General features: G+C 39.1%; 1 protein-coding gene across 4 annotated transcripts in view; it reads left to right on the top strand.

The window, feature by feature from the left end:
- ASB9 (ankyrin repeat and SOCS box containing 9) overlaps nt 1–13,592 on the top strand; it is a 51,188-nt gene extending 37,596 nt beyond the window's left edge. For 3 of the 4 annotated variants that reach the window (XM_075594101.1, XM_075594100.1, XM_075594099.1), the window contains 3 exons: nt 1,516–1,650; nt 8,198–8,392; nt 12,743–13,592. In XM_075594101.1, coding sequence (XP_075450216.1) covers nt 1,516–1,650; nt 8,198–8,392; nt 12,743–12,867 — 455 coding nt within the window. In that variant the 3' untranslated portion in view covers nt 12,868–13,592. Of the gene's footprint in view, nt 1–1,515; nt 1,651–8,197; nt 8,417–12,742 lie in introns of all 4 variants that reach the window. The other variant, XM_075594102.1, reaches the window with a different exon arrangement.
- Nucleotides 13,593–13,852: the final 260 nt, after the last annotated feature.

Raw genomic sequence — 13,852 nt, 5'->3', positions numbered from 1 at the left:
TGGTACAGTGCAGGCAGTGTTAGGCCCAACCCAGGGTTTTCCCCAGCAGTAAGCAGCTCCCTTGAGTGACAAGGGGGGAGGCGGACTGAGTCCTGTGTTCTGCCCAATCCTGGGCTCATGCCTTGGACCCTCCCCCTCGGTACTTAAGGGGAAGCACTCCCTAAATTTAGTTCGTTGTCTCTCCCATGAGAGAGACTGGTCTCACAGAAGAGGTGTGCAGGGCTCTGTCACCTTCTATCCCCTCCCTTAGGCTGCGCTTATAGTGCCCGGCGAAGCGACGTCACGAGAAAACAAACGCATTGAATCCGTCGGATGCACTTATAGTAAACATGACGGCGACAGAGCAACAAAAAATTTGAAGCCATTGAAATTTGATTTTGGGAGAGACCGTCGCCACATGTGACTGTCTCTACACCAATCACAGAGCGCCTACTGCACTCTGCCCGTCCCCTTCGTGACGTCACTGACCATATCGCTCCAAAATGAAGTTCAACTTTCGCCAGTGGCGACGGGTGACATCATCGGTCGCATCGCCGGCACTATAAACGTAGCCTTGTGGGAGTGAGGTCCATACCCCCTGCTCCATCAGGGAGTAGGGAATGAGCTAGGACTGACCTCTGGAGACGATGCCTGTGGGTTGAGTCCAGGGACCATCATGAGGCTGGAGACCAGTGTTACTGTATGCAGATGTAGACTGTATGCTGTGTGGAGACAAAGACTGTTCCTGTTGCAAAATATACTCCTGCCTGAGTTTGCAGTCTATCAGGGGGTGTATGAGAGAGTTCTTCCGCAGGGGCTGCCTTCAGCACTCCTTGAGCCTGCGGCAGATTGAGGTGCTGAACAAAGAATGAAGGGAACCAGATATCACATCCAAAAGCCTGTCCTGTTTCCCCCAATAACATCGGCGGGATCTCAGGACTTCTATGAGCCAGCAGGTACACACCACTACACATCTGGTAGACGGGGAATCTCCCAGAGGGTGGGGGAAACACCGCTACACACTCATGAATGATATTGGACATATTAAAGATGGAAGTTGTTTGGCATTTTATAATAGAGCATGCAAGGATAAGAGTTTCCTGAAACAAATTCACTCCTTTGTAAAGTATTAATAGTTCAAAGGCAATTTGTGCCAAATTCAAATGTTTTTGCAAATATTATTGGTAGTGCGAAAAAAAGTTTCCTAAAAACATAACTGTTATAATAAATATGCAATTACTGTTGAAAGTGCAAAAAAAAATCAGTTTCAATAAATAATTTTTTTATTCATTACATGTGTCCATTTGTGACTTAAAAATATGGTCACCTTACCTATAGTGGCATAATGTAAGTCCCTATATCTGTGAATGGGTGTTATTACATAAAGGTTGAAATAACTATTTAGTTCGGTTGGTGATGATCTCAATGTCAATAATCTCAAATGTTTATTCAAATTAGTATTGTCTAATGCATGTTTTCCCTTTAATTGGTACTTACAACAATATCCTTTCTTTTCAACCATTTCTGTTTCTTCAGGTCATACAGAGTGCGTGGAGTCTCTTGCATCTGCTGGGGTCAGCGTGCAGCAATATGTGAAACACCTGGGCTCTCCACTTTATGTTGCCTGTGAGAATGAGAAAGAGGACACTGCCAAGAAGCTTCTTGAGCTAGGCGAGAAACCCTTTTGTTCTATTCTGTATTATCCTGTTACTGAATTACATCCTTTAACTGGCATAGGGGGGCAGCAACACACTGTAATAACAACTTTATTTCAGATAGCGCTTTTCTCTCAATGGGGCTCAAAGCGCTTCACAATTGAAGTATAATTAAGGTGACCATATTTTTTCTCGGGCCAAATTTTCACGCATGCGCGAACCCTCGAGAGCCCATTGCGCTTGTTCGGCTGGCAATTTCATGCGCAATCGGCACTTGCCAGAGGCATATGCTCGATCGGCACTTGCCATCTGTCAAGTGCCGATCACGCATGTGCACCCGGCAAGCGCCGATCGTACGTGCGCGACCGGCAAGCACTAAAAACCGGGACAGTTAAACAAAAAAACAAAAAAAAAAAAACCAGGACCCGGGACAAACATCAAAAAAACGGGACTGTCCCGGCTAAACTGGGATGTTTGGTCACCCTAAGTATAGTGCAATGTATGCAGCGTGGTACATAGGATTGTTACAGGCACCGTCCCTGCCCAGATGAGCTTACAATCTATATTTTTGGTGCCAAGGTCATAAGGAGCTGACACCGGGATTTGAACCAGGTTCCTGTGTCATTGTGATCATAGTCAGTGTATTTACTCACTGAGACGCTCCTCGTAAAACAACATACAGCCGGCCTCTCTGGCAACGAAAGGGTTATTGTAAATTTAAACGTCATAATTATCAATTAAATTAGCTGCTTTTAATTTTTGATATTCAAGCTATCATGAGAGATTTGCAAACTTTGCGCCACAGTTCACAACCACCGTATAAAATGTGCCTATGTTTACTGCAATAGTAGACAAGCAAATCACCAAGCACTAAAAGTGAATGTGCGTGTCAATTTCTCTCTATTCTCGTTATTTGTGAAATTAAAAAAAGGGGAGAGAATGATAATAGTGCACTCATAGCATGTGCTTGGGAATTTGGGAGGGAGTGTTTACAGATATACAATGTAGACCATGTTCTAATCACTCTGTACATTAATAAAATATAATTACATCTAGTTATGCTGGGAAGGATTATTGTAAAGATATACAATATGTATAATATTAGAGTTATTATTTTAACATTGAGGATGAGGATACAGTCACCTGTTGCTTCTGCTGTGCCATTGTAGGGCAGGAAAAATTGACTCATCTGGGTACCTCTGCACTTATAGGGCACATAACCCATCATCATACTGTATGTCTATATGACAAAGAAGTGTCAAGGGCATAAGCAGTACCCCGGTTGTGAGAAAGAGGGATGGTGACAGAGGATTTTAGTGCGGGTGAAAGCCTTCAGGATTAAAATATACTAATGATCTAGTTGGTAGTCATGGTGATAATGAGATTATGGGGACTGCTCCAGCACAAGCTGCTACAAGCAGTGGACAGCATAGGCACAGGGGAAAGGGGCCCTCTGGCATGATTAGACAGATACGTGTGGAACCAATTATGTCCAGTCAAACACAGCAACCCCTCTTGACAAAACTTTTGATAGGATGCTCAGGTACCACTGCTCATACAGTGGGTCCCTTTTGCTGAATAGAAAAGTGACCAAAATGCTTACAGTTGATATGCTGCTCTTTAGCTTTGTAGATGGCAAGCGCTTCAGGATTGGTTATCCTCTCTGTTGCCAAAAGGCAAGGTTTTTGGAGGTGCTGGTAATGATGAGTCAGTGAGCCAACGGTAGCAGCAGCACTTGTTAGCAAGATTTAAATCAGAAAGACATAAAGCGGCTGATATTCTTTTTAAACTACAGGGGGTTATTGAGCCTTATCTTTCTGTGAGAGGCCTGGAGGTTTGGCTAGTGTTAAAAGATAATGGAACACACCTGGTGTCAGCATTACATCAGGGCAACTTCATTCACATCCCCTGCTTTGCCCATGTTCTCAACTTGATAGTTAACCATTTCTTAATGAAAGTGCAGGAAATATTGTCACACATAGAAAAATCTGTGCCCACGTTAGCCACTCCTACACAGCTTTTAATGCACTCTGTTGTCTGCAACAGTCTAACAACTTGCCATGTTACAAGCTCAAAGCAGAAGTACCTCTCTCAGTGAAATTTAATCATGTACATGCTAGGGTTTGGGAATGTATTGTGGAACATTCTCTCACATCCAGAGCCTGAAATACGGCTTTGGAAAAGGAAAGGGTGCGAGAGGGATTTGGCATATTCACGTTACCCTATTTCCTGGGTCTCTCAGGTGTTTTGACAGGTATCTATCCAAGGCCTGGATATATCAAGCCACAAATGCGATATTATCGGTAAAGAAATGTTCATATTTATGGTGCAGTACATCAACATTGCACTGCTTTAAATAACAGATTTTTTTTACTGCAACCAATACAAAAATAGGGACCGGTATCTGAATACTACAATTTTAGTCCTGTTGATGCCATACATCAAGTCCTGATATTTATCGGAACTGCGGTAACGCCAATAAATAATGCATTTGTTTATCACCTGCACGAGTCGGTCAGCCCCATCTTGCCAATGTATATAATGGCCACTATAATGGCCATTATATTGATGGGTACGATATCCTAATCCAGCATGGAATAGATAATAAAAATAAAATAAAACTTATTACCGGACTTATTATCTTTTTGTAGCCCAAGTGGTCAGCTTGTCATGACTAGCTGACCACTAAGGGCTAAAAAGGGATTAATATTAAACTTCCCTTGTCTACCTCAATGACGAGGCTATCAGCTATGGCAAAGAAGAGGTTAACCCCTATCACCACCCCCTGGGGGCCTAAACACCCTCCATTGGGCAACAACCCCATCACCCCCACTAACTCGACTCCCCCCACTCCCGACTAATGGCTAATAAGGCTTTTGGCCATTCCAGAAAAAAAAAAAAAAAAAAAAGGAATGCATATAACAAAAACAAGAATACATTTAAAACATGAACCCATTAATTGTCTGTGTGGCTAAATGCGGCCCCTCAATAGGGGCCTAGATTGCAAATGTGGCTATCACTGATGATTTGTAATAAAATGGAGTTACTTACACCACCTTTGGATGAAGGCCACCCTCATCTTCAGGGCTGAAGTCCCCCCAACCTAGAACCAATCCAATTAAGGTCTAAGACCCAAAAAACAAAGCCATAAACCAATCCGAGGCTCGAGGTCACCCCCAAACAAAATCCAAGGTCTGATGGCCTAAACACAACACACACAACTAAAACCGTAAAAAGTAATCCAAAACCCGTGACATAAAAAAATTAGTTTCTAGCTTTATACTGTACTAGAATTGATAAAATATAATGAAATGAATGTACATACTGCAGAGTTTGGACTTCATTTGAGACATCTGTCCTGGTTCCCCACATAAACATGTTACAGATTTCAGTGATACTTACCCCACCACCCATGAACTTGCTGCAGAGTACAGTGGTACGGAAAGTCAATAAAGCCGTTAGGCTTAGTTAGCCTTGAGAAAGCGTTTCTAATCGCGAAACGCGCGCGTCGGCATCCGTCACGTGCACGAGCGCCGTCAGTACTCACGTGGTAGCATTTTCAGTTGCACAGCAAACAGCTGCCAGACGGCTCGCGTGTACTCTGTTCTAAAGTGGGCAGGAGTCTATGTGGTGACTCGGTGATACCTGGTGAGGGGAGAGCTACCTGATTTTCATTTTATACATTGTATCATCAGCGTAACAGACTCCTAACGGTGGTAGCACATTCATTAATATGTGCAAAGGTATACCAACAGCCACACCGTTTCTAGGGGTAGATTAGCTACAGTGTTTGTGTCAATTAGTGATAGTAGCTCTCTATATGTATGGAGTTAACAAGCTCATTTTTAGGTGATTAATGTGTGTATATTTATGGAGCATATGTGACTGACCAGCCATTTTGGGTCCACTAATCATATGCTCAGTGAGCAATCAGTTATCAGTGTGTTCATTGCTGCATATTGGCAGTATCTTTACTAGCCTCACTGTTTAATCTTTACCCTATATCCACCAAGGAACCTTCTTTGACTAACCAAAGGAAGGTCTTACAATACCAAACACAGGTTAATAATGGTAGTAGAATTCCTGCCAGTGGAAGCGCATTCATAAATATGTGCACAGGTATACCGACAACCACACTGTCTAGAGGAATCTATGTACCTTTGTATTCTATGTTCTGTGTTCAATAGCTAGCTCTTCTACCTTTGGAGCCTATTAGCTGTTGTTAGGTGGGTAGATGTGGGTTTTTATATAGAGCCTACAATATTGTTTCCTTACCATCGGATCTATTTTTGTACGCTAAGTGAGGACACAATGGTTATACTGTGCTGATCTTTTTGCTTGTACTCAGTAATTATGATGAGACTCACACCACTCAACGTTATCACCTTGTGACCTGTCTGTTACTCTAAACAGGCTATCAGCTAGCCCTCCTCCTATACCAGTGCATACCTAACTACCACTTATAGGGAATACTGCATATCGGATCCCTGGGAACGTTTTGATCTAATATACCTCAAACGTTCCCTCTATTATATTGACCCGGAGTATCCTATATACTCATCACAGGGTTTATATATATGTGTGTCAATTGTTGAATTTTAATACCCATTATTTTAATTAGTTTAGCATTAAAGATTATTTTTAAATATTTCATTATACATTTAGGGGATACTGAGTGCTTCAAGTGGGTTCTTGCTCTTTCATTATTTCCCCATTACGTTACCCATTAGCACCTTACCCCCCATACACTCACTTTATTCAGCTGTAGCGGGGTTCTTCACCTATGACCCACACTTCCATAGGGCAATACATTAATTTTAATAATCAAAGAAGGCACAATATAAGCACTCCAATAAAGTTATAATAATAATAACAGAGGGTCCTGTTTACGAGTCACTGTATGGGGCATAGTTCGCAGTCAGCTCATTCCCTGTGCCAGCCTCTTGCAATCGAACATCTTGCGCCATACGGCCTACATAGCCAGAGTGACGTCAATAACCCAACGTATTTGGTTGCTTTTGCTACAACATTAGGGGATAGTTTTTGCCATCTTGGGTCCAGATATATAGAGCAGAATGGTTATCTCAAAGAGAAGTAGCAGTGATCCAACATACTGTTCAACTCGGTTCTAAAATCTCCATCACTACCTAAAGTGGGTTGTTTGATAATTTGTAATCCTTTTAGGATCCATTCCTTTTCTAAGTATTGTTGTAATAAATGGATTGTCATAAACCATCAATAGCCAATTCATTTGTTTTTTTAAATTAAGCTGGAGGGCTTTTAAAAAAAAAAAAAAAAAAAATGACATTGTTGAGGTATAAGTTTATACCTTTTTTATTTATTCAGAATCCTAGTGTTCCTTTATTTTACTATTTGCCAAAACCAAAAGCACATAAAACATTGGTCCAACTGCATGGAAGACCAATAATTTCAGGTACCAATGTAATCACTTAAAATCACTTAAAATCTTGCACCATTTGTTGTCTACTTTTTGCAAAAATATGTTGTTAAATTGAGATCTTATCTGAGACACTTTTTGAATTTGATCTCAAAGACTGAATAGAGAGAAATAAATAAATATTCTTCCTACAAAAAGATTTTCTTCTAACTAGCATTTTTTTCAATTTGTCACAATTATTTTGTTTTCGATAGAGATTTCTATTTACAGATGTGTTGGACAGCCATGGGGACCAGATTCACCCCAAATTACACCAATCTGTATATGGGTTGTTGGGAGAAATGCATGTGGGCCAACAACCCATACGCGGCAGGTCTGGTTCGCTATGGCCTAGATAATTCCTTATGTTTTAAATGATTGTTTTTTAAGCAAAACCCTTCTAGGTACACTATGTTGATTGCATGGTTCTCAGCACATTCGTGGTCCCACCAATAAGAGAGTTCTCCTCAATATTGCCCCCATTGCGTCCTTGACGAACAGCTACGAAATGTGATCTTGATATAAATCTAAATAAAACTGTGTTTATTATTGTATTTGCATCTTTGCAAATACAACACACAACAATTCAACTTTGATATTTCCAATGCAAAATCACCCAAAAACAGCATTCAATTTGGCACGATATAAATCGTCCATTTTCGCCATATTCATTAAGAATTATTTATGCACAATTTTTTTCTCTGTTTCACTCACTTTCGGTGTCCCCTCTTACCTCTGAAATTTCTAGCTTTGACTCTTCAGGAAATATTCAATTTTGCACCTTAATGAATAGCCCGTGAGTTGCCTTATTTGCATACAAAACTGTGCATAATGCATGGGATTGTACAGCTAGAAACAAATTGTGCCAAAAAGTTGTTTTTGGTCATGGGATAACTGCTAATGTATACAGAAAGATGCACATTTTTTTAGCATGGAAATTTATATTAGTTTAACTAGTAGGCCCCAGAGAGTGCTGCACAGCTAGTATTATTGGGGTTCTGTTTTGAGCAATGCTATCATATCTACTATGTAACTATGTAACAATGATGAGGTTGAAAAAAGACATATATATCCATCAAGTTCAACCTATATCAATTGCATTTCAATTGTATCTTTGTATTTCTAGGAGCAAGTGCGAATGTTGGTAAAGATCTGGACTCCCCACTACATGTTGCTGCGAAAAATGCTAATGCTGACCTGGTGAACTTGCTTATTGGCTTTGGAGCCAACACTCAGTCTAAGAATGCGGAAGGAAAACAACCATCAGAATTAGTCCCAATTACACACTGCACTTTAAAGCAAGTCTTTTTGAAAAAAGAAGGTATATTTTAAGCACCTGGAATTGGTAATTGGGTTTGTTTAAATATACTTTTTGAAACAATATTATACAGTAATGTGTGTCTAGATTTAATTATATTTCTACTATTTAATGTATTGTGCATTTGCGATTGTTGTGTAAAAATGATAACTATCAGGAATATTATTCCATGTTAACAGTGTTGTCTGCTAATGTATTTACATGATTATGCTATACCATGCTACACCCATCACATTTCACATATATCTACAATAGCTTATTTATATGCTATTATACGTGATTACAAAAAGTCTAGTATTTTGTCTGAAATTAAACTCCTTGTCATGCTCCTAAAACTAAAATACTGCCATGGAAAAGCTAACAAGTTGTAGCCCAGTTGTACTCTATTACTGAAGTCTTAAATGATGCCCCTTTTCAGGGAGAATGCAACATTTAAACATACTGGGTATAGTAGATGGGCTGTGATTGATAACAATTCATGATATGAGCACTTTGCTGGGAAATAATTAAGAATAGTTTTGCATTGGTTTGCAGGCCCACACAGAAGCAAATAAATTAATGCTACTGTACTCTAAATTAAAAAATAATTGGCTGTGTAAGTATCATTGCTCTTTGGTATCTAATCAACCCAGAAACACATCAGGTATTTGAGTTCTTAAATAAACAACCTGAAAAAATGATTTCTGTAGGCCTGCATCTGCTTAATTCGCAACCCCACTTGCCCACACTAGTAGAAGACACTCAGATGGACAAAGTAAGATGGACCTTAAGGTGCACTGAGGCATGAATGCACAAACTAGGGGGCACAACATTTTCTTAGGGGGTGCCGAACTGAGCCCCGCACTTACAGAGGTCCCGCACTCTTCCCCACAACATTTTGATTGCCGGGTGAGAGTGTGGTGCCTCTTACCTGCTCTCCGGCTTTTCCTCCTGCATTTTCTGATAGCGATGTCGTGTCGTCATGACCGTGCAGCATCAAATGGTGACGCTTTGCCCTGACAATGCGACAGCACATGACGCCACGACGTTGCATTGCCATGACAACGTCGCATAGATGAGGAGATGCCAAAGAGTAGGTGGGCGTGACTTAAAGTTTGCGCACCCCTGCACTACGGCCTTTGTAGATCTTTGTCAGAGTACCTTAATTATAGCTGTGCTTTAGAGAAGTATTACTTCTTAAATCTGATGCTCTTTCATTAAGGGTTTGTGACATTTTTTTTCTATGAATTCAAACGTAATGCCATTTTGGTTGATAATTTTCAGATCAAAAAAATCAGTTCTGTCTACACAACTTCTCATTTTGTTGTGGGTTTGTAAACGTCACTGCAGTTTTATAGGAGATAAATTTTTCTTTATACAATATACAGTGGGTTTCAGTGGCAAGTAATTGTAGACCTTAAAGATATATACTGAATAGTAATATATATATATATATATATATATATATGTGTGTATATTACCAGATGATGGTCCAGTAAGGAGAGACAGCACACACGGGTTGAAAATTCAAAAGGTGTATTGAAACACAAAAACCAACGTTTCGGTTCCTGCAAACGGAACCTTCCTCAGGGTGAGGAAGGTTCCGTTTGCAGGAACCGAAACGTTGTTTTTTGTGTTTCAATACACCTTTTGAATTTTCAACTCGTGTGTGCTGTCTCTCCTTACTGGACCATCATCTGGTAATATACATCTTTATTATCTTTTATGGGACAAGCATCTGGATTTTCTCCTTATATGTGTGTGCCGGCTGCTGTAATTATATATATATATATATATAAGGAGAAAATCCAGATGCTTGTCCCATAAAAGATAATAAAGGTGTATATTACCAGATGATGGTCCAGTAAGGAGAGACAGCACACACGAGTTGAAAATTCAAAAGGTGTATTGAAACACAAAAAACAACGTTTCGGTTCCTGCAAACGGAACCTTCCTCACCCTGATTATATATATATATATATATATATATATATATATAATCAAACAGTTACTTAATATATGTTAGTTTGCAGATTATAATCTGGTAATGCTATTAGTAATGGGAAATATTTAATATCTGGATGACTTTGTATAAATAAATCATTCAGTTACCATAGTATGGCTGTCCAAAGTTTTGGAACGTACATAAAATATTTAGCGCCATATTCATTAAGCTCTATTAAATCAGAGAAAATCAGCAACATACATTATTTTTCCTGAGTTAATGCCTTATTTAGTATGATAATTATATGGAAAAAATAATGGTCATATTTGATCTTATTGCTGTTGCCTAGTTCAGGATAAAACATACAGAACACCTACAAGCTCAAATTGAACCCCCAAAATACCCACAACATATATATAAGCATATAAGTTTCACAGAGGAGTGCTACTGAGCATGGCAATATTGTTTTATGTTATGTGTTTTATGTTATGTCTCTAGTTCAGGATAAGGCTACATTATGTTCAAATAACGTGACATTCTGCAGTTACTCCAATCCAGACACTGAAAACCAACGTTTCGGTTCCTGCAAACGGAACCTTCCTCAGGGTGAGGAAGGTTCCGTTTGCAGGAACCGAAACGTTGTTTTTTGTGTTTCAATACACCTTTTGAATTTTCAACTCGTGTGTGCTGTCTCTCCTTACTGGACCATCATCTGGTAATATACATCTTTATTATCTTTTATGGGACAAGCATCTGGATTTTCTCCTTATATGTGTGTGCCGGCTGCTGTAATTATATATATATATATATATAAGGAGAAAATCCAGATGCTTGTCCCATAAAAGATAATAAAGGTGTATATTACCAGATGATGGTCCAGTAAGGAGAGACAGCACACACGAGTTGAAAATTCAAAAGGTGTATTGAAACACAAAAAACAACGTTTCGGTTCCTGCAAACGGAACCTTCCTCACCCTGATTATATATATATATATATATATATATATATATATATATATATAATCAAACAGTTACTTAATATATGTTAGTTTGCAGATTATAATCTGGTAATGCTATTAGTAATGGGAAATATTTAATATCTGGATGACTTTGTATAAATAAATCATTCAGTTACCATAGTATGGCTGTCCAAAGTTTTGGAACGTACATAAAATATTTAGCGCCATATTCATTAAGCTCTATTAAATCAGAGAAAATCAGCAACATACATTATTTTTCCTGAGTTAATGCCTTATTTAGTATGATAATTATATGGAAAAAATAATGGTCATATTTGATCTTATTGCTGTTGCCTAGTTCAGGATAAAACATACAGAACACCTACAAGCTCAAATTGAACCCCCAAAATACCCACAACATATATATAAGCATATAAGTTTCACAGAGGAGTGCTACTGAGCATGGCAATATTGTTTTATGTTATGTGTTTTATGTTATGTCTCTAGTTCAGGATAAGGCTACATTATGTTCAAATAACGTGACATTCTGCAGTTACTCCAATCCAGACACTGAAATAGGGCGTGAAGGGGAGAGAATACCAAGACTAGATGATGATAAAAGTTTACGAAATAAACTTTTACTATCTTTTTTATATGAATCCCTTAGTAGCACAAGGGGCCAACTAGTCATAGACATAGTTAGCTGATGACTAAGTGCTATGAAGAGGTTAATATATAGTTGACACTAGACTACTTACTCCCCCATCCTTCCCTTGCATACCAAAGAGACTTGGCAATACCGTAATAACTCCTATGGAAAACAAATGGTTTACGCCCACCTGGATTCCCCTAGGGGACCTTACCACTTTCTCTCTGGGTCACCCAAATAAGTGGTGCACAACCTTTTTTCAGCAGCGACCCCCACGAGATAAATCTATTGCATACTACAAACTACAGTGACAAGAATGCAGCCTGGTGTTTTGATTGAGTAGAGGAACCACCCATTCCAACTGCTGAAAGCTCCTATCATTTAAATTTGGGTGGAGGAATTAAGAGTCGACAATCTGCAATCTTCCATAGTTATGTATATGAATGAGGGCATGCTTATGAGGGGGAGACTTGAAAACGATGCACTGTTTTTAACAAGTATCTCCCTATTGATAAGGGAATTCAACAAATATATATTTAGAATGCTCCGTTAGATGGCATCTGAAACTCTAAAAACATCTGATGACTTTATAGTTCAGCTACATAGAGAGATATGTCCTGAAGCACATGTACAGATAAACCCAAATGTAAAATAACAGTCAAACACTAACATGTACAGTATATCACTGTGATTGTTAGTTCTACATTTCATTGCCAAATATATTTATTAGAAAAAGCTGCTTTATGATTTCTTAAATAAGTTCCACCTCTTGCATTAATAAATTCACGCTGTTGACGTTTATGGCATGCATCTTTTCCCAGGGCCGCTGTCTTTGATGCAGATTTGTCGCCTGTGTATTAGGAAATGCTTTGGACAAACACAGCACCATAGAATATGTGGACTTCTGCTTCCAGATGAATTGAAACACTATCTTTTATACAGATAAAATATCTTTTAAATACATTTTGCATTATTTTATAGTAAATAAGATGTACAAGAAAACAGTTTTTTTTTAACAGACTTGAATAATTGTATAAGCTAAACCATCTTAAATATATGTCGAAAACTACCTCTGATAATGAATTGGTATCAACTTCCTGTCTACAAGTTGATCTTACAGCCTCTTATTTACTGTACCTGCCTTTTATTTACTGTAGCCTCATCAAATAAGTTGCTGGATAACTTTAAAGTGAATACCAACAAACATATTTCCATTGATGTTTATGTAGTAAATAATAAAAATACCACAATGTGACAAAGAGATACAAGGGATGCTAGAAATATGTATGTCCTTTAGTGCATTGCCTGAATTATTTTACGTGTCATCGTTATGAGGTCAAACATCGTTATACCTAGAGTTGTGCAAAGTTGTTGCAAGCCTAAGCTGTCAGAGACGTCCCTGATGGGCGTTGAACTCTGGTCCGTCCTGTTCCTATCCGGCAGGTCTTCCTCGCTGCCACCAGGACTGATGATCATCGCTGCCTGAGTCTGCAGACAGCTCACTACAGATTTATAATCATGTAATCACCTACACCTGTCTCCTTCCTCAGCCAGGCCTATATAAAAATACTCTTTGACAAAGAGCCTTGTGCGTGAAATGCGTTAGAGTAGTTTTGTACATCTTGGCTGCCATGCTGTTTTGTCCTCCAATAAATCTGTTTTTATCAGCAAGTTTATTCTTCAACCCCATTTTTTGCTTAGGAGCAGTGATTTCCACCTAGCTACTGTATAGGTAATTTTTGCGACATAAACCTCCCCTTCCTGTTCCTCCTTGCTTGTTTATACTGGTTAATTCCTGATAGACTAGCTCACTGCCTCTTTGCTGTTACTGTTGCCTCCTGACTACCGCGACCTGCCTTTCTCCAGTCCTGACCTCTGCTTGTTGTTTGATCTCTGCTTCTGCCATTTGCCTGTCTATGCCTCTAGCTGCC

Source organism: Ascaphus truei, chromosome 3 (genome assembly GCF_040206685.1).
Source record: "Ascaphus truei isolate aAscTru1 chromosome 3, aAscTru1.hap1, whole genome shotgun sequence".
Lineage (NCBI taxonomy): Eukaryota > Metazoa > Chordata > Amphibia > Anura > Ascaphidae > Ascaphus > Ascaphus truei.
Note: the sequence above shows the minus strand (reverse complement) of the source record. Positions and strands in the feature narration are given on the sequence as shown.